Source organism: Acanthopagrus latus, chromosome 20 (genome assembly GCF_904848185.1).
Source record: "Acanthopagrus latus isolate v.2019 chromosome 20, fAcaLat1.1, whole genome shotgun sequence".
In the NCBI taxonomy this organism is placed as follows: domain Eukaryota; kingdom Metazoa; phylum Chordata; class Actinopteri; order Spariformes; family Sparidae; genus Acanthopagrus; species Acanthopagrus latus.
In genome coordinates, this window is record NC_051058.1 from 16,089,796 (window position 1) to 16,111,428 (window position 21,633).

At 41.0% G+C, this 21,633-nt stretch overlaps 1 protein-coding gene across 3 annotated transcripts; it reads right to left on the minus strand.

Moving 5' to 3' along the window:
- Window positions 1–1,014: 1,014 nt before the first annotated feature.
- On the minus strand, window positions 1,015–21,066 carry si:zfos-911d5.4. 3 transcript variants are annotated; one of them, XM_037082285.1, is made up of 8 exons: window positions 20,781–21,066; window positions 20,280–20,410; window positions 18,953–19,053; window positions 18,543–18,691; window positions 17,287–17,515; window positions 15,523–15,743; window positions 13,882–13,993; window positions 9,919–13,517 (listed from the first exon to the last, which is right to left on the minus strand). In XM_037082285.1, exons 2-8 carry the CDS (start codon window positions 20,396–20,398, stop codon window positions 13,438–13,440), a joined length of 1,011 nt encoding a protein of 336 aa, XP_036938180.1. In that variant the 5' UTR covers window positions 20,399–20,410; window positions 20,781–21,066; the 3' UTR covers window positions 9,919–13,437. The 3 variants fall into 3 exon arrangements, with proteins under 3 accessions (XP_036938181.1, XP_036938180.1, XP_036938183.1); XM_037082286.1 differs by lacking the exons at window positions 9,919–13,517; window positions 13,882–13,993 and adding an exon at window positions 1,015–3,643 and having other exon boundaries at window positions 20,781–21,054; XM_037082288.1 differs by lacking the exon at window positions 13,882–13,993 and having other exon boundaries at window positions 20,781–21,065.
- Window positions 21,067–21,633: the final 567 nt, after the last annotated feature.

The following is a 21,633-nucleotide window of genomic DNA, read 5'->3' on the forward strand; positions in this document are numbered from 1 at the left end:
CTCAGTGCAACACAATCTAATCTCTAGGGCCCTTTACAGACGAAACAGGCTGTATCTCAGAAAATATTACAGTTAAAAAGAGTGTGTTGACCCCCGCCTTGTCAGAACCTTTGCACCCGTCAAGCCGAAGCAGCAGAATCACAAAAGATGGGGGGGGGGGGGCAGCAGCTAACTGTTTGTTGAGTTTGTTCCACGCTGAAATTCGGATGTCAGGCTGCATCAGTCAGGTGAATGTCCTCGAGTGCTGACCCTTATGAATACAGCTCTGTGGTGCAGGATTTCCAACTGAAAAGCTGCAGCTGAGACAGCTACAGTTCCAAGTCCTGGACAAAGGAAAGGTCAAACCAGTCACCTGACCTGAGAACCTGAGGGCTGAGGTCAAAGTTGGACCCATGGTCGTCTCACTGAAGGGTCAAGTCTTTTCAGTCCTTCCCCTCGCTGTAGGACCAGGTCACCATGTCTTCCTACATGTCAAAACATGTAACTCACAGATGGTTGTCTGACGCACATGTTTACCACAAAGGAAAACTACATATTTAGAGCTGATTCTATTGTGCTATAGATTCACCATAACTCGATATCCGGGAGGACTACCATTTTAACAGAACCCTCATTGATTCAGTTTCCAGAGGAATTGCAGCCTGGATCAGTTTACCTTGTTACCTTGTCACACTATGTTCTGGTCTGATCTCCATGTCCATTTCCGCTCGGCTTCCCCTCCCTCTCGCCACCAGGCTGCCCAACAGAGCTCGCATTGTCCCCGTGGCCAGTCATCCATTCCTAATATCCAGTCTTTTACCGCGCTGGAGACGTGCTGCATGCTTTCAAAGGGCAGAGTGAGCTGTTGATGGATGCCCTCCGTCACCCAAAATGAAGCTCTGAGGAAACCTTGTGACCCAGTGGTGACAAATGACTTTGAATATTATAGATTACTTGCACCATGCAGATCTGGAGGACGCAAGCAGGAGAAAGACACCCCGGAGAGGCCATGTTAATCCCAAACCGTGCAAATCATGACCTGAAATCATTAGATCGTTTTATTAAGAGACCAGAGAATAGAAATACAAGTGAACATAAAAACACTCAATGATACCATAACTAGAAAAACACACCGATGAATAAAACAACCATGCTTAAATCAATGCACAAACTAAAGACCGTGCTTAAAGGGACAGTTCAACCCAGAATCAAAATAGGTGGAGCTGTAAACTGCTTAGATTGTTTTTGCACGAGTTGCTGAGTTTTGGAGATATTGCACATAAGAGAAGCTGGCCTTCTTTCAAGTATAATGGAACTAGATGGTACCCAGCTTGCAGTGCTCAAAGCACCAAAGAAACACATCTGACAATCAAGAAATTGTGTTGTGTGTGGCTCCATGTAGGAACTATTTACCTATGTACCTTCAACTTTATCATGGCATAGAAAGAAGCGTCTGTCTACTCATTGACAAGAGGCTTGCTAATATTACAGCTCAGCCGAGGACGCCATTAATGTTTACATCCCTTGCTGTAATGGGGCTCTTGTCCATGAGTAGATGCTCACGTCCTTCTGAGTTGTTATATTCTTGGCAGGTGTGGTTCTGTAGAGAGAAAACCCTAGTTATAGTTGCATTAAATTTGAGAGAAGAGACATCTCTAGGGCCGATCTCTCCAAAACATGGCAACTCACAACAAAACAATCCAAATCGTTAAATAACACTACATGTAAGAGGAAAATAATGTATTGTTGATTTTGGGGTGAACTGTCCCTTTAACAATCACGTTTCCTTAATTGGCTTGATGCTGAAAGTGCTTGAAGTTTAATGAAAAAAATAAAAAATAAACAAATACTGATATCAAGGTTAAATAAAAACTACAGTAAAACCTGCATGCACCCTTCAGTTACCAGAATTACATTTGTAATTTCCCTTTAATCCCAGATCATTTTATATCGTCATTATTGTTTGTCAAGTGTTGTGGAGGAAAATGTTCCTGAGGACATGCTTTAAGTTTAAATATGCAAAGATAATAAAGTCATCAAAACACTATGAAATTCAAGCAATGGTGACCAAGATTAGACAACCCAGGATAAAATGTTGGTATTTTACATTCCTGCACAACAGATATGTTAAAGGGGCTCTGTGTTAAAAATGTGTGGCAATTTACTTATATTTATCACCATTTTATTGGCCATATGTGAGCAGATTGTAACAGTCTTCTTTCTTGGTTGCCTGTGGACGATTTGTTACAGTTGCTAAATGCTGCTGGACTGTGGATTTCACTGTGATGGACTCAGGTTGGATATTCTGCACTGGTCCAAAGGATGTAACTTTATGCACATTCTTGAGTGACTCGTCTCAGTGCCTCTGTTCACCAACAAAGGGCAAAAGTAGCTAAAGGTAGTTTAGAAATGGCTTCTGCCTACAACACAGAAGTTGCACCAGAGCCCCTTTAAATTTTAACATTTCATACAAAACATGATCTTTTCCAAACCCCAAACAAGTCATTGTTTTGCCTAAATCAAACCAGATCTTAAAATCGGAACACCGAAATTTAAAGAAATACACAATACCAATATTTATTCCGCAGTCTAAAAAATATGCGCCTATAAATGTAAACAGCCACCAAATGATTTGACCCTCAGGTGGAACAGACATTTAAAAAAAAGTGAGGAGCTTGAGTACAGTGTAATGATGTTTCAGGTAGAGAGATGCCATGCAAAGAGATACCATCAACACAGAGAGAGCTCCTTCTATTGCATTAGCTAAAGGCACTGATATCTTGATGGAAATAACTTCATTTCGGCCACTACCAGGCACAGTAAATACGATTGCTAGCTGTTAGCGCAGCTGTGTCAGCCTGGTAACTGATGGAAAATGACTCGAGACACAGTTATGAATGGCGCTGGTGGCCGCGCCTGGGCAGCTCTTGAATATGTTATCATCCCCTCTGTGGCGGGTGGAGCATATTAATAAAGCACCTTACAGTCACACCATCCAAACAGACCGTATTTCACCGCCCATTAAACCCCGCAGAGGAAGTAACGCGCTCGGCCCCCTTCATCGCGCTGGAGGCCGGGCAGCTTTTTAAACCCGCCACAATTAGCACATTAAACACTTCAAGGCTGAACTGACGTGACACAATCGGCTAGCGTAACGATTAATTAATGGGCGAGCGTGAAGTGCGGGCCAGCCCTAGAAATTCAAAACAAGAGAAAGATAATCAGGCTAATTGTCTGAAACCATCTTCAGTAACATAATATTGCCTCCGAGGAGCAGAGAATCAGGGAAATCGGCATCTGGGCCTTCTCTTTCTTTCCTTTCATATGAAATGCTCGCTTGAAGACACTGAGAACTTGTGTGGATACAACATAACAAAATACAAACACTGCATAGTAAAAGGCACTCGGTGAAAATGTACTTGGGTTCGAGACGAATCAAGAGTTTTCTTTCATCTGCATACTTGTAATGAAGATGCTTGTCGCGATGGCTTTCCCATCACATGCTGAGTGTGATGCTGCGAATGGTGTTTGCTGGGATCTTGGCGTCTGTTTCCTCCCCGCTGATCCTGAACATCACAGAGGTGTTGGAGGGGACGGTGGCGGTGGCGTTCAGGGATTTGCCCAGCCAGCCCTGAGACCCACGCTTGTACATTTTAACGGTGATCTGCAGAGAGAAATAAAACATCAAATACATATAATCGAAGTTACAAAGTGAGAGTGTCTTTATGTGGCTCATAACATGGTGCTGTTCCTGGATACTGCTGGGGTCATGACCCCGACCGAGACCTCCCGACCTCCGGCTGGAGATAAGCGGACATTCATGACTTTCACTTTTGACCTCTAGACGTACAAGCTGTTACTCAGTCTGTGGGCTTGTCAAGTGAAGAACAAGAATAAACCTATTGATTCTGGCTCGACGGAAGTGGAAGCAGGTTTGATAGCCAGTAAAATCAACATTTATGTCAAACTTGACAGAGACGGTATAGATTTGAGGACATTTTTCACATCTGGTTACCAATGATGACTTGTTGAAGCAGAGTCGAGGTTTCTGGCACAAATTCACCTACTCCCAAGGTGGTTGTTCTTCACTACAACACTTGTAGTGAAGAACAAGCTTTTTGTTAGACCGACACTTTTTGCGGCTCACCCAAGGAGAAAGACTTGACAAATATTTCTATTTATAGCCTGAATTTCACACTGAATTGTCGACCTTGAAGGAACTCAGCGAAAACATCCATGATTCACACATACGTAAGACTGGGTATCGTTCAAAAAATTGTGATACTGATGCCTTGACACTGATACCAGTTCCTGAACAATTTTTTCAAATCTGTAGTAACAAGAGACATTAAACATTCACATGGGAAGCCGAGTCTATAGGTGTAACCTAGTTGTCCTGCATGCCTCAAAATAGCCAATCAGCAGCACTATAATAAGGAAGTAATTATACTTAAAATTAGGTATTGAATGACGAGACATTTTTCAATACCCGTCAGTATCGAAGCAATCCTGTAGGTGCATCTGTTTTACCTACAATTCACCAAATACATGATTTAGAGCAGCAACTAACATTATTTTCATTACTGTTTTACCTGATCTGTTTTCGTTATGAGCAGATTAGTTGTTTTACTCTGTTCCCTCTCTGTTCACCTCAGACTATGCAGAGGACAGTTGCTGGTTAATTTTCTGATTGTTTAATCAACTAACTCTTTCACCAACGCGTACATGAGGGCCCACTCCAGTTCTCTGCACGGTAAAACGAATCAGTCGCAGGAAGCAATTAGTCATCCACTGAAATTCCAGAAAAAAATATTGCGTCACTCTTTGGGAGCAGTGATCCAAACGGCAGTCTGTAACAGAATAAATATAAAATTAACCTTGTTTTCACCGTCAGCTCTTTTAATTCCCCTCCACATCTTGAATGGAGTCATACCTCTCTTGATTTTATGTAGGTTGTAGGGCATAATACGCTTTAACACTACATCAAAACTGCCTGTTATGTTTGAGCCCGACAATGGAAGCCTTAACTAGATTTAGACATGCAGGTAATTGAACCACATCCATTTCAAAAAGAAATGCCTGGCTGCATCTCTTGTTTGGCTGCATTTACAGGGGATAACAGAATATTACAGTGCCTTTTCACAGTTCCATTTTCTTTCACTTTAGCATTAGGCAATTTTTCAATTATTATTTTTTTTCCCCGTGTTCTTTCATCCCCGGCTCTCCATAATGTCTGGGCCTTTTAGTTAATGGTAGCGACAGTCAGAGCCCAGTATATCGGCCCTTGTCCATTTTGCAGGTCATTGTGGGAGCCCAATAGGCCTTTTATTACGCCGACATCAAAAGGCAGATAAGCATTAGAGGTGGGGAAAATACCCTGCACTAGATATGTTCCCTCTTTCCTTTGTCTGCTATTGAAAGTGATCATTTTAATAGTGAAGAGGTTGGTGAGCTTTGGGGCTGATGGGAAGTGCGACACCCCTGACAGCCTACGAATATGAGCAAGTCGATAACACAACACGGGCCGCGCAGCACACCCTCAACACCTGCACACTCTTGCCGCTAACCTAATTATCTGCAACAAAGGCCCCCGTGATTTCAGGCGCGCATCTTTTCCACCATTTACTTACTTATTACTGTGCATTAAAACAGGGAGAAAGAGAGGGGAAAAAACCCCCCGCAACAATTGTGTCTTATATTGGAGCCTTGGCCGAATGCCACATGGCTTGTATTACAATAGCATCAGACACTTCAGAACGAGTGAGTGTCTATTAATTTGGGATGCATGAAAAAGTAGCTTCATGACAGCTGGTGGCAGAGAGGCAAAAATAAAACCAACACAAAAGACATCCAGAGAGGAATTATTCTAACAAATCACAGCCAAATGTAATTGTCGGTAATCAGCAATTAACTCATTTTGATGCAACTAAAGTTGAGTATTTTCCATCTTTGTGGAGCAGCAGAGGCACAGACACAATACTGGAGGACAGGAGTGGAAAAACTGTTCACTTGCAGCACGAGAAGTTGTGAAAAACACGTATACGCCTCTGTGGGAAAGCTTCCCAAGAGCATTTACCTCCATCAAGGCTGCACAATGCGCTAAATGTTCTTCTAATGATAGAAAACATACATAAATCTGCATCTTAATCCAGATTAGTGGTGCTACTAATGGTTATTTTCATAATTGATTAAATATGCACATTATTTTCATACATTTTAACTACTTGGTTAGGTTCAGGATAAGCTCATGGTTTGGATTAATAGATGATCCTGCCAATTGGTTAATAGTTTCTTTGCAGAATACCTGCAGACTACGGAATAATTTGAAATCATAACCAACAAAAAAATGTTATTAACTGCTACATTGGAAGGAAGTACGCCGCCATCTCTGGCACAAACTCAAAGAGGGGAGTTCTGTGTGGTCTAGACAACCTGCCTGCCAGGTGTTGTTCAGCAGAGGTGATGTGTCAGGTACAGGAACTGTCACTGCATGTTACCTTCTGTTCTCAGCCACTTGAGGCAAGTGTCTGAGGCTTAAGACGATACTGTATCTGCATTACAGTAGCAGAATGAATTGTAAACGAGCTGTTGACATTAACAAAAAACGTCTATCAAGTGCAATCTTCTAGACACGGGATGAAATGCAGGGTGACTGCAGATGAACAGCTTCATAAGCTACTAAGGGTAAGAGATAACTTTTTGACTGTTTATTGGCCAAAAGTGTGCGTGAATCGTTACTATTCAAGCACAGACAGGCTTGAATATGTGTGTGCAGGACAGGACCCCTTGGGGCTAAGGTTGGGTGTCACACAAAGGGCTGAGAGCTCACCTAACGGTGTCTACCCCTGATCCGCCTCTCACTTTCTGTGTCGAGGGCAGTCCTGTGAATGACATCAGTCCTCACGTTTCAACGAGACAAACTCCGTCTTCTTATTTACCGTCTGCTAATAGTCATAAATCCTTCCTCTGGTTCACCGTTCACCTTTTAACCTCTTTAAACTCAAGACGACAGCTCGCTCTCCAAATAGCTGATGGCGATCTCACTGATTTCCTGAACTTCTACCTGTTGGGATGTTTGTGGCACAGATTCTCAGCCATTTTGGTGAAGCTACCGTTCAGAAATCTAAAATGACTGATAAAACTATTAAACTTTACATTTTGATTGCAGATCTTCTCATTGTTTCAGTCTAAACGTGATTATTAAAGGTTCTGACAGCTCTGACAAACATGACTTATGCGAGGAGCTGTGTAATTGGGTAGGGACGTGTCACCACCTGCGTGTATTGCCATTCACAAAGTTCACATTCTTCCCCCCGATAAAGTCAAAGAATCCCAGTGGGGTATCAGTCAGTGGGGGTAGTTACCTGGAGCGGTGGGTGCAGTGTTTCAGGTGAACTCTGAGTGAGCGTAACGCCACACCAGCTTCAGACGACGGGCTCTTTGTTCCGCGCCGTGTCTCACCAGACACAGATGAGGAGGAACACTGAGTAACACACCTCTGGCGCACCAAACGTCTTTGTCGACGAGCCAAACACGATGGAATCGGACCAAAAGTGGTTCGCTGTCATCTCGGATCTGGATTTTTAACAAGGCAATTAGGAAAAACGCTATGTGGTTTGGCGCACCGGGTGAATGAATTAAACGACCTGCTGAGTCTGGGTGTGAATCACTGGATTATCAACGATTCAGTGATGATGGATCAGTCTGCCATAGATACTCACTGATGCAATTCAACACAGATTATAACTTTTCTTTTTCAATTCCATAAGATTAGTAGAGCTACAGTGATTAATCAATTAATTAATTAATCAGCTATTGAATTAAACACCTTTTCTATAATGATCACACTATTTTCATGTTCGATTCTCTGATTTCAGCTTGTTTAGTGTGAATACTTTCAGGTTTTCTTTACTTCTTTCCCCAGTTTCTGACATTATATAGAACCAAACAATCAATTAATCAATCTATCAAGAATGATGATGTTGATGAATAATGACTAGCTATGACAACATACGTATGTGTATAGTCATTAGATATATCTGCAATAATGTGACTATTCTTATTCAACAAACGTTTATGAGAACATTCTCGAAAAGTGAGGGTGAACACGTGTTAAATGTTTATTTGTCTGAGCCGTTCAACATGCAGTATAATGACTGAAAGTAGCAGCAGTAGTTCTATTAGTGGCGACTTTTGACAGTGGATTATTATTGAGAAATGTTGTGTGATTTTTTTTTATTTTAACAGATTGATGGGTTGAATTTGCATCATTTAAAACGGATGCATCGTACAAGGAACAAATGTTTGCACAGCTACCTGCTGAAATGCGCAGATGTTTTATGATTGAATAAACTGTAATCTGTGGATTCTTGTTTGTTATTTAACTTGATTAATGGTGGAGTGAAATGTATGATGTTAATGTAAAAACCATGCTGTATTCATTGTAAACACAAAATAGTTAAAAACCCACACAGAGCCCTTGGTGATATTCATAAAATTGCTTGTTTTGACTGGCCAAGAGCTCAAAACCAACATGTTTTTAAATTTACACTGATATAAGACATAGAAATGGAGGAATACCTCATGTCTGACAATGTGGAACCAGTAAACTTCTCCTTGATTAAAGACTGCCTTCATTAATCAAAACTGATTTCAAATTAATTTTACGTTGATCAACGAGTCCTCAGAATGGCATCAGTACAGCAGCATCGCAATTAACCATCGTAGCTCAGCTGCTCCAGATGTGAACCGTCCATTAAGATGCCGAAACTCTGGTTTGGTGACATCACAGTCTGCGCCAATAACTACATTTATCTAAAGTCTCGCATGCGAAACACAACTGGTCAAGTTCAGAATAGCTGCATCTCTGCCTCGGCCTAACAGGAAGCCATTAGACTCTCGGCAATAACCATTTACATCCATTCACCCAGCTCTGACTTTATTTCCATCCACATAAGTGCATTTTCTGCGCAAGGCTCGAATATGACCCCCCCCCCCCCTTTTTTTTCTCCTCAATGGGTCTGGTCGTCTGGCCGACTTGAGAGGGCACAATCTATGACTGATTTAATTTGCTCTTTACAAACATCTCTAACAGCATTACCCCCCAGAGCATACACTGACCGCCCCCATCTGACTCCATTAACTCCCAAATCAGGTTTAAAGACCATATTGATGCCGTCTGTTATTAAGGGTGATTATCAAAACAACAGACAATGGGCCAAAGTGTCTGTTAACTAGTTTATCCATAATTTCACGTAACTGTAACAGATGGCAGGGCTGTCAATTATGCGCTGGATCCGCTGCACACAGTGGCCCCACACACTGTCTGGATATGCAGCGTATTAGGCTTCACATTAAAAGAACGATCGTCTGCTCACAGGTGGTCGGAGGAAATGGACCGAGAGCACACGAAATAAACCTCGATAATAACGTCAAGCGCAGACATGTAGCAAATTGAGAAAACAGTGAGGACTTGCAAATCGCCAGCTGTTTTTTTAAGCAGCAGTTTTTTTTTTGCTGTATAATAATTAAAAAAAGAGAAAGTCACAGATTAAAAATTCTAATGTTGCCATTCAGTCCTCTCCACCACCTTTATTCTCCTCAATTAACGAGAATGGCTTTTGAAACTGTAATTAAGTGTCTCCGCTCCACTCGGCCTCTTCATTATTCATGAGTCCCTATTGATCATATCTTGCTACCTTTATGCTGCGGGGATCACTGTAATATCCTGAATCCTCCAAAACAAATAGGTGACCTCACCGAGATAAAAGAAAATAACAATCTTGGCCATTGACCAAAGAAAAAGTTTCTGTTTAATACTAAATCCAGCGTTTGAAACCAAACTGGATGATGTCAGAGAGTCGTTGATAGGAAAGATGCAAAAAAAAAAAAAATGTGTGTGATTCAATAATATCATTTATTGAGTTTCAGCAGAGCCGCGACAATGTGATCATATCATATTCCTGCAACTGATGATTATTTCATTACTGATTAATCTGACCATTATATTCTTAATTAATCAAATTCTTCATAAAATATCAGAGGAATAGTAAAAAAAATGCTTATCGTAGTTTCCCAGAGACAAAAATGATCAAAAACTCATTTATTTTACTATAATATATGACAAAGAAGAGGAGTTATATTTATTTATTCATAATGACATCAATAGAAATGATTAATTTAGAGTAAATTAAGCTCTACTTAATAGATATCTGACTGTAAACAAACAGCTAAATGCTTTATAAACCGTGTATCAAGCAGGTGTTGTTTTTTGAATGTTAATAATACTATAAGGGTTAGGGTTGCACATACTTTCATCAAATACTGTATAGTTCATCTATCAACATTATTTGGACAGCAATCATAAAGTTACAAACTGATGTTTGTAAACCTTTACAATTGGTTTATAAAGCATCTTATTGTGTGTTCACAGTGAAATATCTATGAACTAACTTTTAAATAACTATACATCTACCATTTATCAATGATGGTTATTATGAAGTGGAGCAAACAAAGCATCTAATCCTCGTGTCTGACAAGTTTGAGGCAGAGGACGTTTTCCTGACATACCTGCTGGCTGATATTATCAGCCTGTTACAGATATATCAGTATTGACGTATATGTTGCCCAATAGGCGCTAATGGGAAAACATTCTTTCGAAGGATAATAATGCAGAAAAAGATCTTTGAGATTATGTTTAAGTATTAAATTCCCAGTGATGTTTCCTGTTTTAGTGCATTGACGTCATACATCCATTATGTGTATTTGCCACATGTGTTTAATCACCATCTTTCTGGGATCACTACAACAAATGTGTGCATATCAGCCGCTATAATGATATTGGTATCGGCTCCAAACATCAAGTATCGTTGGACTCTTAAAAAATAGTAGTTGGTTCAATTCCTGCACATCGACTTATGTTTGGATCGTTTCAGTTAAACATATGTTGTTATATATAACCAAATTATGTAATAAGAATTGACTAGAAGAAAATAAAAAAGTTATTTAGACACATTTTAACTGTTTTGTGTGATGTGAAGCTTCACAGCTAAACATAATTCATATCAAATTAATTATTTTACATATGATTTTTATCCTATATAACTGTGATATCTTGATATACAGTACGTTAACATAAAGATATTCTTATGCAATATCATAATATAAGCTATTTGGTGTTTATGTATACCATATAACTGTATGAACACACAAGGGTTGTCACGATTATCAGATTTTCAGTGTGGTGGCCAAACAAATTCACATAAGAGATATCATCGTGAAACTTCAAATTAAAAAAAAAAACCTTTGATTAATGTGTGTTTTGTCTCTTTTTTTGGCAAACAAACATTTATGCTGGATTATCAACATCATATTGACATATGTGTATTACTAACACAACTCCAATATCACGTTTTCATCGTGATCAGTACATTTCGACACCCTTGAAACATATGATATCTATGCTCAGTACCTCAGTTAGTAACACCTACTGTCTGTCTTGCCCAACCGCGGCTCATCCCACCTTCAAATAAATTATTTCCTAATGAATATTAATGGCTTTTTTTATTTTAAACATGTATTCAAATTTACTGAAACTCAATCTCCACCTGTGTTAAGTAGGACTGTGTAAAACATGAACCCTACCGGTTGATGTTTAACTAAATTAACAAAAGAGCGCCTGAAGAGCCCTTTAGAATGACTGGTACTGCATGCTGGGTGATGAATTTGGAGGAAGCACATTGAGTCATCTTCAAACTGACAGATGCAGAATCTCTCCACGGGACTCTTCATGGTGGCTTAGTGCTTGAGTGAAAAAATAGATTTTTTTTTTTTTTTTAACCAAGTTTAATCACACGCTATTACAAGGCAGCTTTTATCATCGCCTTCCACTGCGTAAGTGCTGGTGTCTTCACTAGTTCATTACAGACACTTGTGATTCCGCAGCACTCTTCTCATGCGTAATTGCATGGTTAGCTTTCCTCTGTAGCTTCCTACACATACACACACACACACACACACACACACACACACACACACACACACACACACACACACACACACACACACACACACACACACTCGGGTGCAAATTATTTCCAATTCCAGTTTCCTTTTTCGAGAGCGATGCTGCAATTACAGAAGATCTGAACATCCTGGTAATTTCCCCTCACAATTTTCATTTCTGTTGAAAAAAAAAAACAAAACACTGTGCAGCGAAAAAGATCTTTTTCTTTCCTGGGAAATTCCTCAGGAATCTTTTGTACAGAAAATCATTCTTTGAACAACTTTGGTTTGGGTGCCTTCCATGAAACAACTTTTTAAGTAATCGGTTTGTGTCTGGTAACTGAGAGTACACACTTCTGTTGATTTACGAGGGGCAAACAACTTCTATTCACAAGCCATGGACTCCCCCTGGGGCTGTGATTATTCACTATCGATTAATCTCCCTCTTACTCCCATGACAAAAGCCATCCGAAAACATCAGTATTTGAGGAATTTGGAATGAGACTGAAAAAACAAACTATCTTTACTAACAGGAGCTTCAATCTAGTAATCATTTAGTCTATAAAATGTTCCCAAAAAATACTAGAGCCTAAAGTGATGTCTTCAAATCACCTCTTGAGTCAAGAAAAAACCCAAGAGTCTTGCTCAAAGAAAAGTGACAAATCCTCACATTTTAAAAGTTCAATGTAACATATGTTCGACACTTTTGTGATCGATTAAACGAGTAGTTGCTGCAGCTCCTGATCATCACCGTGGTGTCCCAATCCTCTCAGAGAACATGATGTTTTGCGCACAGGGGATTTCTCCAAAACTGAATTCACAACATTTTAAGTTGATTCTACTTAATCAATATCTTTCGTTCTATGTGAACTGCAAATGAAATGTTTCACATCATACATAAGACTAGAATTACAGATGATGTATAATGAATAGTGTTGGCCACTGTTAATATTTTCTTTAAATGGCTGAAGCCTTTTTGTCTCTATATAAAAAAGGAGACCAAAAAGCCATGGCGGCTGCCAATATCATCTATTTAGACAGCGGAGTTTGCGGGCTTTGTAAATGGCCAGCTCCTGGCCTTTTGTGTGCCTCCATTCATTATCACCACAAAGCGCTTGATGTCTCCCCTCTCCGTCTTTTCTGTGCTAAGCACCAGGCGCACCAGCCTGTCCATTACGGGCCGGGGACGCGTGCAGCCTGGGAGATGGCCAAACAGAGAGGAATGTCAGCGTGGAGTTGAATTAACAAGCTGCATCTGTGCGGAATCCAGTCGGAGAGAGGCGAAGACGATGTAACTCCGGCAACCGAGGTCCGATTATTTGTCAGCCGGGGATGCTGTCGGCGAATCAGCCTTGGCGGCTCTGCTTGTATTAATCAGCTGACGGGCTGGTGGTAGTCAAGTTACGGTCGGAGGAACTCAATTGTTCTTTCTCAGCTATGCAATTAGCAGACACTCTATATGCTGAATGTGAGTAAGGAGACTCCATTTTCTGCTCCTCCTGAATAATCCTCATTATATAAACCGGTACGAGGACCTGGTGAAACAGTCACATTTCAGAATAGGAGATGACATGAAGATGAACAACATAAGTAACCTGCACTTGAAATCATGACATGAATAGATCTTTGGCTCTTTCTCCCTCTCTCCAATACACACACACACACACACACACACACACACACACACACACACACACACACACACACACACACACACACACACACACTGTAATTACCTCTCAATCCATACAAATTGAATGAAGCCAGAACCGTGGTCTAAGAATATAGACCATAATTAATAAATTACAGCCACTCCACTCAATCATTCTCCACTTTGGGGACATGCAGACATCCCATTCTGCGCAGAGTAATTGAGCGAGCCCGCAGAAAAAAACACACCTAGTTGCTTCCACGGTGGCTTTTTGTGGATGCATCTGGTGCCACCTCTCACGACAGGACAGATGCCTGGAAGAGCGAGGCCGCGGCTCACGTCGCACACATCTTCTGCCCTCTGTGTGTTTACAAGTAACAAATCAAACGCATGCATTATTTCTGGGCTCTGAAAATACGCCTGGGGGAGCTATCAAGTTACCGTGCCCCCCCCACTGAGCTTCCCCTCGCAGCTGCTGCACACGAACAAGGATCTTTTTATTTATTTTTTTTTAAGACAGTCATGAAGTCCAAAAGAGCATAATCTTAAAATTCTCAATCACAAAATCTTGGCGTTTTCCGCACCTGAGCACTTGGAATCTGATATCGGAAAACATATACAGGCTTGTCTTTTGTATATGTAACCCCAACAGAATATTTACCATCTATTTCTTTGTGAAACACGGAGGAGGAGGTTTCACCTCACACCCGGCCCTCCATTTACAAATATTTCTTTGAAAGTAATATATTTTGTTGTCGCCGTGTGTGTCCCCTCGGGCCAGAAAAGGGCCCGCTGGAGACTGTCTAATGATTGTTGGGTCATGTATCAAATACACAGCAGCTGGAGGCGAGAGGAGAGAGCACATACAGTCTGGATGTTGGGGGGTTGTGGGGGTGTGTGGTGTGTGTGTGTGTGTGTGTGTGTGTGGGTGAAGTAAAGCCTGAGTGGGGACTGTAAGGAAAGCCCAGAGTGTTTGGGTGTGAAACCTGTAATGGATGCTGACCGCGGGTCGCACTCGCTGGACCTTAAGAGCTCTGACCTTTGTCCGTCTGACATTTACATTTACAAATATGGGTTGAAATGTCAACAAAAGCAACTTCATTGGGTGTAAATAAGAGATTCCCTTCCATGCCACCCAATGAGGACACATTTAACTAATTGGCTAAATCCATTCATTGTAAATTGGAATAAAAATAAACAATTATAATCTAAAACATCGACCAATTTGAAAACATGAATAAGCTCAAATGAGGCTTTTTTCGACCGTGCAATTGCCCTGGTTTAATCGAGTGAGCTCACGAGCACCTCACAGCCAGACAGAATTACTTACCTCGAAAAAAAAATGAAGAGTTAAGGCAGTAATTAACACTTGGGGTGTTCATGGAAATGATCCGGGAGAGCACATTAGAGTGTCGGTAGCCTTGCAGGTTTAAAAATAAGCCCACTGTGCTTTTTCTACATGACAGTAAAAGTATAATTATTTAATTCCTAACTAAATAAAATCTGTATTTAGTTTCCCTTAGCTAAATAATTCAAATTAACTCTTTTCTTATGGTGACAAACACTAAAACGTGACACTTTCTTCAACTGAATGCCAAAATTGTTCTGTAATCACTTTGTCTAATGGCTGTACAGTGATATCCTGACATTTATTCCCTCAAAAAATGTAATTTTTTTAAAAATTGTTTTGGAGTAGCTGTAAAATTGCTGTCAGGCTCTGCAGTCATTCTAAACCAAACCTGTGTTTTTCCAGTTCCCAGAAAAAGAGAGGAAGGACTGTGAACTGAGTGATGCAGTTATACAGTACTACTGCCACCTGCTGGTCTGCTGGTTCACTCACCCCTCGTTCACAGACAGAACCTCTCATCCCAGCAGCTCATCAGACTGACCTGAGGAGCGTGACCCAGCAGGGCCCACAGCGAATCGGTTGACAGGGCCTTGGCCCTGGAGAACTCGAGTGTGTCCGTCTCCTGTCGGTTCAGGGCGATGTACTGGCAGCCCTGGTAGTCTCCTTTCAGCTGCTCGCCGCAGTGCAGTCGCAGCAGATCCCACGTTCCCACCCTCCTCAGGACCTCCCGCACCGACTCCATCTGCTTGTAGGACAGATGACCTGCAGGAGGAGAAAACTTCCTGTCAGTCGCTCGCTCAATCTCATCATAGTATATGGTGGAAATAATTTTAAGTCCTGTGTTCGAAAAGTGAAAAAAAACGTTCTCTGAGATTATCAGCTCTTAAGCTTTTATCTCTTTACTAGGACTTAAAACACTTAGTAAACGGATGTTAATGAATTACGATCTCAATATTCTGTGCTCATTGTGGGAGTACCACCAGAATAATCATCACTGCCCACGGCATCATTTGACCATCCGACCTGATCTGCCAGACTGGAAGAGAGTCGGGATATGAGTCATGCTAATCCATTTTGGATTTAAGGTTGGTCCAGGATAATTTTCAGCCGCAGGGAAATGAAATGGACGAAATAGGACAGGAGATCAGAAACCGTTGTGTTCTGAGACTTCACAGGACCGGCTGTACGTGCTTGTGTTGATATCACTGATGCTCGGTGCTCAAACACAATCAGAGTTGATGGACGGTGTTCGCCTGATGTCGAACTTCTAGTGTGAAGATTCCGACCAGCGATCGTATCATCATCACCATCTTGTGGCACTGCAGAATAATTTCCTGTGTCGTTGTCGTTATGTTTATAGCCTAAGTTGCTGTTTATATGTTCTACATTTGTGTCTCATGACGGACTTTTATTTTGTCATGAAACCCCGTGTTGTATAATGACGATTAAAACACCTGACAAACATGGTCTGTTAGTATGTAACAACATACAAAATTACATGTGTTTAAAGTGTCAAAACAACTATTTCTAACTCAGAGCAAATTTCCTGTTTACTGCGGTCCAGCTCATAACTAAGTCACAAGTAGTTTGACACCTATTAACCCAACTGAAACTGCTGATGAGTTAGGGAGAATGACTATTTGTGGTACTGCCATCTTTTAAGTGACATGATGAGCAAAGCATATTGAAATTGTAATTTATGCACACCAACTACTTCTTACTTACCTACAATCAATAATCAGTAATTAGGAGGTTATTGAGGGAAAACTCTACATATCATTCAAAAGAAAGCTGTATTAAGTGCTTAATAATGATAAAGCGCCAGTATGCTACTCATACGCATGCTAATATGTGGTGCCTATTCTCAAGTGTTTATTTTATTGAAAATAAACTGAATTAACCAGAATCAAAAGTCACTTTTCTTAACATAAGTGCAGAAGTGATGTCACAAGATTGCAAGTTCTGACTTTGATAGACAGCATCTAAGTTGTTTGACATCTGGAGGAAGGGGAACAATGTGGGCCTCACATGTTCCAGAGTGGAAAAAAATACAATTAAGACAAAAAATGAGAACTGAAATAGTTTCAAATATCCAGAATCGATGTGTCTCATCATTTAAAATTTTTTTTACAACAGCATAGTGAAACAGTTCGTTACAAACAGTCTCAATGTGCACATTTCTTTCCCGTTTACGGACTCAGGAACAGACAATAGTAACATGCAAAGATGGAGATTCTTCCTCTTCGTCTGAACATCAAATGAAACCCTCAAACGCTGATGCACATATTTAAAAGGTCCCACTCACCAGAGAGCCAGGAGGGAGTCAGGGCGTCCGACATCCAGGCCACGTAGCCCTCCCTGAAAGACCGGAGGAAGGCGTCTATCTGGCTGTGGGAGACCAGCTCCCTCCTCTTCCTCAGCTCCTCGTCCAGCTCGCAGTCTGGGGAGAGGAAGACGACTCTGGGGAAGAAGAGGCTCTGGCGCACCGACACCCCGCTCCTCTTCAGGTGGCCACACAGGTTAGCTGTCTTGGTCTAGAGGAGAAGAATGAGGGGACGCAAGCAAATGTGAGGATTCAGTTAAAATGGCCAGTGCTGGGTACCAATCTCTACTACAGCTGCTACTGAATGTCTGCTTAGATTTGTTTACTCTATCATTATTAAGACACTCTCTGATTTAAGTGCTGTTTTTTGGCATCTGACATGTCAACATGGCATTTGAGAAGTTGTGATTCTCGCCATTTTGAATCCAGTTCTGCTGAAAAGATGTTTGTGTTATTTGAAAGAAAATAAAGTAATGTTTGAATTAGCTTGTTTTTTGTCCAGCCAACCCACAGGGAAGCTCGACTTTCAGTGACCTAACAAAGACAAAAGATGCAACCGATTAGCTGATATTGTTCGTTAATATCCTTTTGATAGGCGAATCATTCATTGATGAATTGATTCAGCATTAAGTCTAATCGAGCCCGAGAGTGTATTTACTCAGAAAAAGAGATGTTTCACACAGGATGCCTGAGTGTCCAGTGTTTCGGTGAACAAAAGGAGCCATTTTAAGAAATTATACAACTCTTAATTGGCGCAGTCGGTCGGTTCATTGTGTAGATTAATGAAGTTAATACGTCCAATTCAAGCAGAACTATTCAAACAGCGCAGTGTGTGTTTGCCATCTCTTCTGTCGAGCTCCCAGCTCTAACGTCTATAGAGATGGAAATGAATGACTCGGGACAGACCCAGGCACATAAGGTGACAGCTGTGTTTAGGCACCTGCCTGCTTTCAACACCTCCCCCCACCTCCCTCCCCATGTGAACATAATTATGGCCTTTCAAATGAAGAGCCAGCACTTGGGAAGTTTAGGAAGCCCCCGCTGTAGTGTTTGAAATTTCCATATAAATTGTTTTGGTGACTCAGAATCTCTTAACCCCGCCTGCAGTTTTGGATGAAAACAATGGGCCGGACAATTGATTAGACCTTGGACACGAGTGTGCCAGACAGTTTGACATTTAGGTTTTCATGATGGCATTTTCAACATTGCAGCTAACTGTGTCTTTTATTCTTTTTTACCGTGATAGCTTTGAGGGGATCTTCAGTCTGCTCGATGCAGGTGTTGGTAAAGTTTTGGTCCTCTTCTTTCACCTGCACGTGCCAGTTTTGGTTGTGAGCGGACACTGCGCCTCTCCAGGGTTTCACGTCCATGCAGAAGATCCCCTGGCCTGAGTAGAAAAGAGAGAACTCCACAGTAAATCATGAGATTAAAGGGTAACTCCACCAATTTTACACATCAAAGTTTTATAAAGGTCTCTGGGTGTAAATCTGCATATATGGAAGAAGTTGCATGAAGCCTTGTGTGTGTATCTCATAAACTGCCTCCAGTGATGCCACTCAGTGGCCAAGGTGCATTGTGGGTAATGTAGGCCCCGGGTTTTGGAAAGGAAGAAGAATGCAAGAAATAAAAAAAAACTGTGAGAACCGACCTGTGAGGATAACGATGTTGATGTCATCCTTTAAGGTGTTCCGCTGGTCGGGGATACGCAGATTGCAGTAGATGTCGTCCTTTCTCAAACCGGTGAGTTTCCTACAATGAAAGTACACGGAAAAAATAAAATATTAGGTTAGATTTTCTACAACAGAACACTTCATGCATATCAACTAAAAGTTAAATCTGCATTCATTTACAACCCAGATTTAAAAAAAAAAGGTTGGGTCACCACATAAAGCATTAATAAGACAGAACAAATGATCATTTGAGAGGAGAGGTTCGCCACTTTGTTGAACACATGACTGTATCATGATTATATGGTCATGGAACATGATGAGAGCTCCTTTGCAAATATATATATAATATAATACATGCATAATACATTCTGTTATTATTTACGTTCTTCAAGGTGTCCCAACTTTTTTGGAACTGGGGCTGTATTTTATTTCGTTCACTTGGGGGCAGTGCAACCAGTTGCAAACACAGCACTGACATCTGGAGTGGTGTAGAGATGGCTTATTTTTGTGGGCTAACCAGGAAGTTAGCATCTCCCCGGTTCCCTCGACGAAAGATGAATGGCACCAAAACTAAAGCTAATGTTTGTCTATAAACAGACTACATTGCCACACTAAACGTCTTACGACACAATTACTCCACGTTTTCTGCAAACTGATCAATCTACAAGTTGTAAAGTCCGCCTGTAAAGACGAACTTGTGAGTAGATGAGTCTCTGTGTTCGGCCTGATGACGTTAAATGTCTCTAACAACTTCTGTAGACCCGCTTAGCCACTTGTTAACAACTGCTGTTTTAAAACACATAAGTGCTTAAATTATGGAACGTTTAATGATGTATTTTATGCTCTGAAACAAAACGTGTAAATATCTTAATCCTGTGGTAACCACTGACCTTATTTCAGGCAGTTAAGAAAAAAAACAACATATATTTTAAAAATGGATGTACTTTGAGACCAGATGTGCAAAAAACAAAAACAAAACAAAAAGACTGAAAGGTTTTAGGACTACAAACTTATCCACTCTATTATTTTGTGATAAGGTTGTTATGGTGATGAATGGGTTGGCTAACACTCATTTTACACTCTCCTTTTAGCTCCATTAGCCTCCACCAACCCCTGAGGGGAAATATCTGGCTCCTAGCTGCTAAAACGCTGAATTGCTGCCGTAAAATCAAAACAATGAGCTGAAAGATGCCAAAACTCTGCACCTAGAGCTATGAGGAACTGCAGAGTTTTGCGAGAACGCTCTATGGGTTCATTATCAAACAATTCTGATCACTGTGGTTTTAAACTTTACACAAAACCTACCCGACATGTTGTACAAACTCAGGGAGTGTCGGTGTCTGAGGCGCGCTCTGGCCTGGAGCACTTTCTGAGGGTTTGGAGCTGAGATGAAACTGGGTGAGAAGGCTTCCAAGCTGAGGCATTCTAGTTTTAATCTGAAAAGGACAAACAAAACAAAAACTCAACTTATTACTTTGGTAAAGAGACAACATACACAGTAAAACTGATGAAGCTGGAGGTCATTTGTCTGGTTTGTTTTTCCTCAGTTACTATCAAACTGAGGCCATAGGAAGTGTTTGAACTACATCTCCATTTTAAAAACACTCATTGCATCTCTTCAGTGTGGCTGCGAGGCTCTGAAGGCATCCAGAGAGCGCGTTCACCGCCACACTCTTCCACGCTTCACAGGTTTGTTGACGCCACTTGAACCTGAACTCTTGAGGAGCCTGTGAGGAGAACAAAGAGCAGAGACAACAGCTGCAGCTGGACCAGCAGCACCGGAGCTAAAACCAAAACAGTACGTACTGTGGAGGTCTGACGCTGTTCAAAGTGCCCTTCGGGAGGATAAATGTGGGGGTTCAGCGTGACATTTTCCCGGCGGCAGTGTCAGTCTGCGCGTCTCTTCAAATGCTGAGCAATGAAACTCTATCCAGGAACACTGTTTCACAACCTCGCCCCCTCCTCCTCCTCCTCCTCCTCCTCCTCCTCGCCCCTCCACGGCCCCTCCAACGTTCCTGGAAGAAGTAAACAACAGACCACGTGCACCTCCCGCAGCATCGTGTTTCACCCACGGGAGGCGTGACGTCGGCACGCGTCACGTGGTCAGGCAACGTTTGTTTTTCATGATGCATTCAGGGAACTATTCCTGTTATTTCCATGTGATGCTGCTTTGGACTGAGAAGCTGCCAGGCTGTGTAGTGCAAGGCAGTAGAAGTACACAGACAGACAGAGTCTATTTACTCAATTACTGTAATACTTGTACTTTACTTGACTATTTCTAATTGTTTGCTACTTTTATTACTTTTGTATTTTATGCACTTTGGAGGCAAACATACTTTTTTTCTCCACTGCATTTTATTGATAACTTGAATAATAGTTACTCAGCTCAAACACTGTTGCCAATCATCTGAAAAAATGCAGGAAAATCTCATTAGAAAATAAATACTTTTGCTTGTACGTTGATACTTAACTAATTAATTTCCAAAAAAAAAAAAAAAAACCTTTTGATATTTACAATTAACATAGTTCCAGACTTTTACTCTTAGCAAAGTAAAATTTGAACACATTATCTTTACTTTTACTTTTATATAGATTTCCATACTGAAGCATGTTTTTGAGTAAATAAAAACACATATTTTAGTATAGTATAGCAGTATAA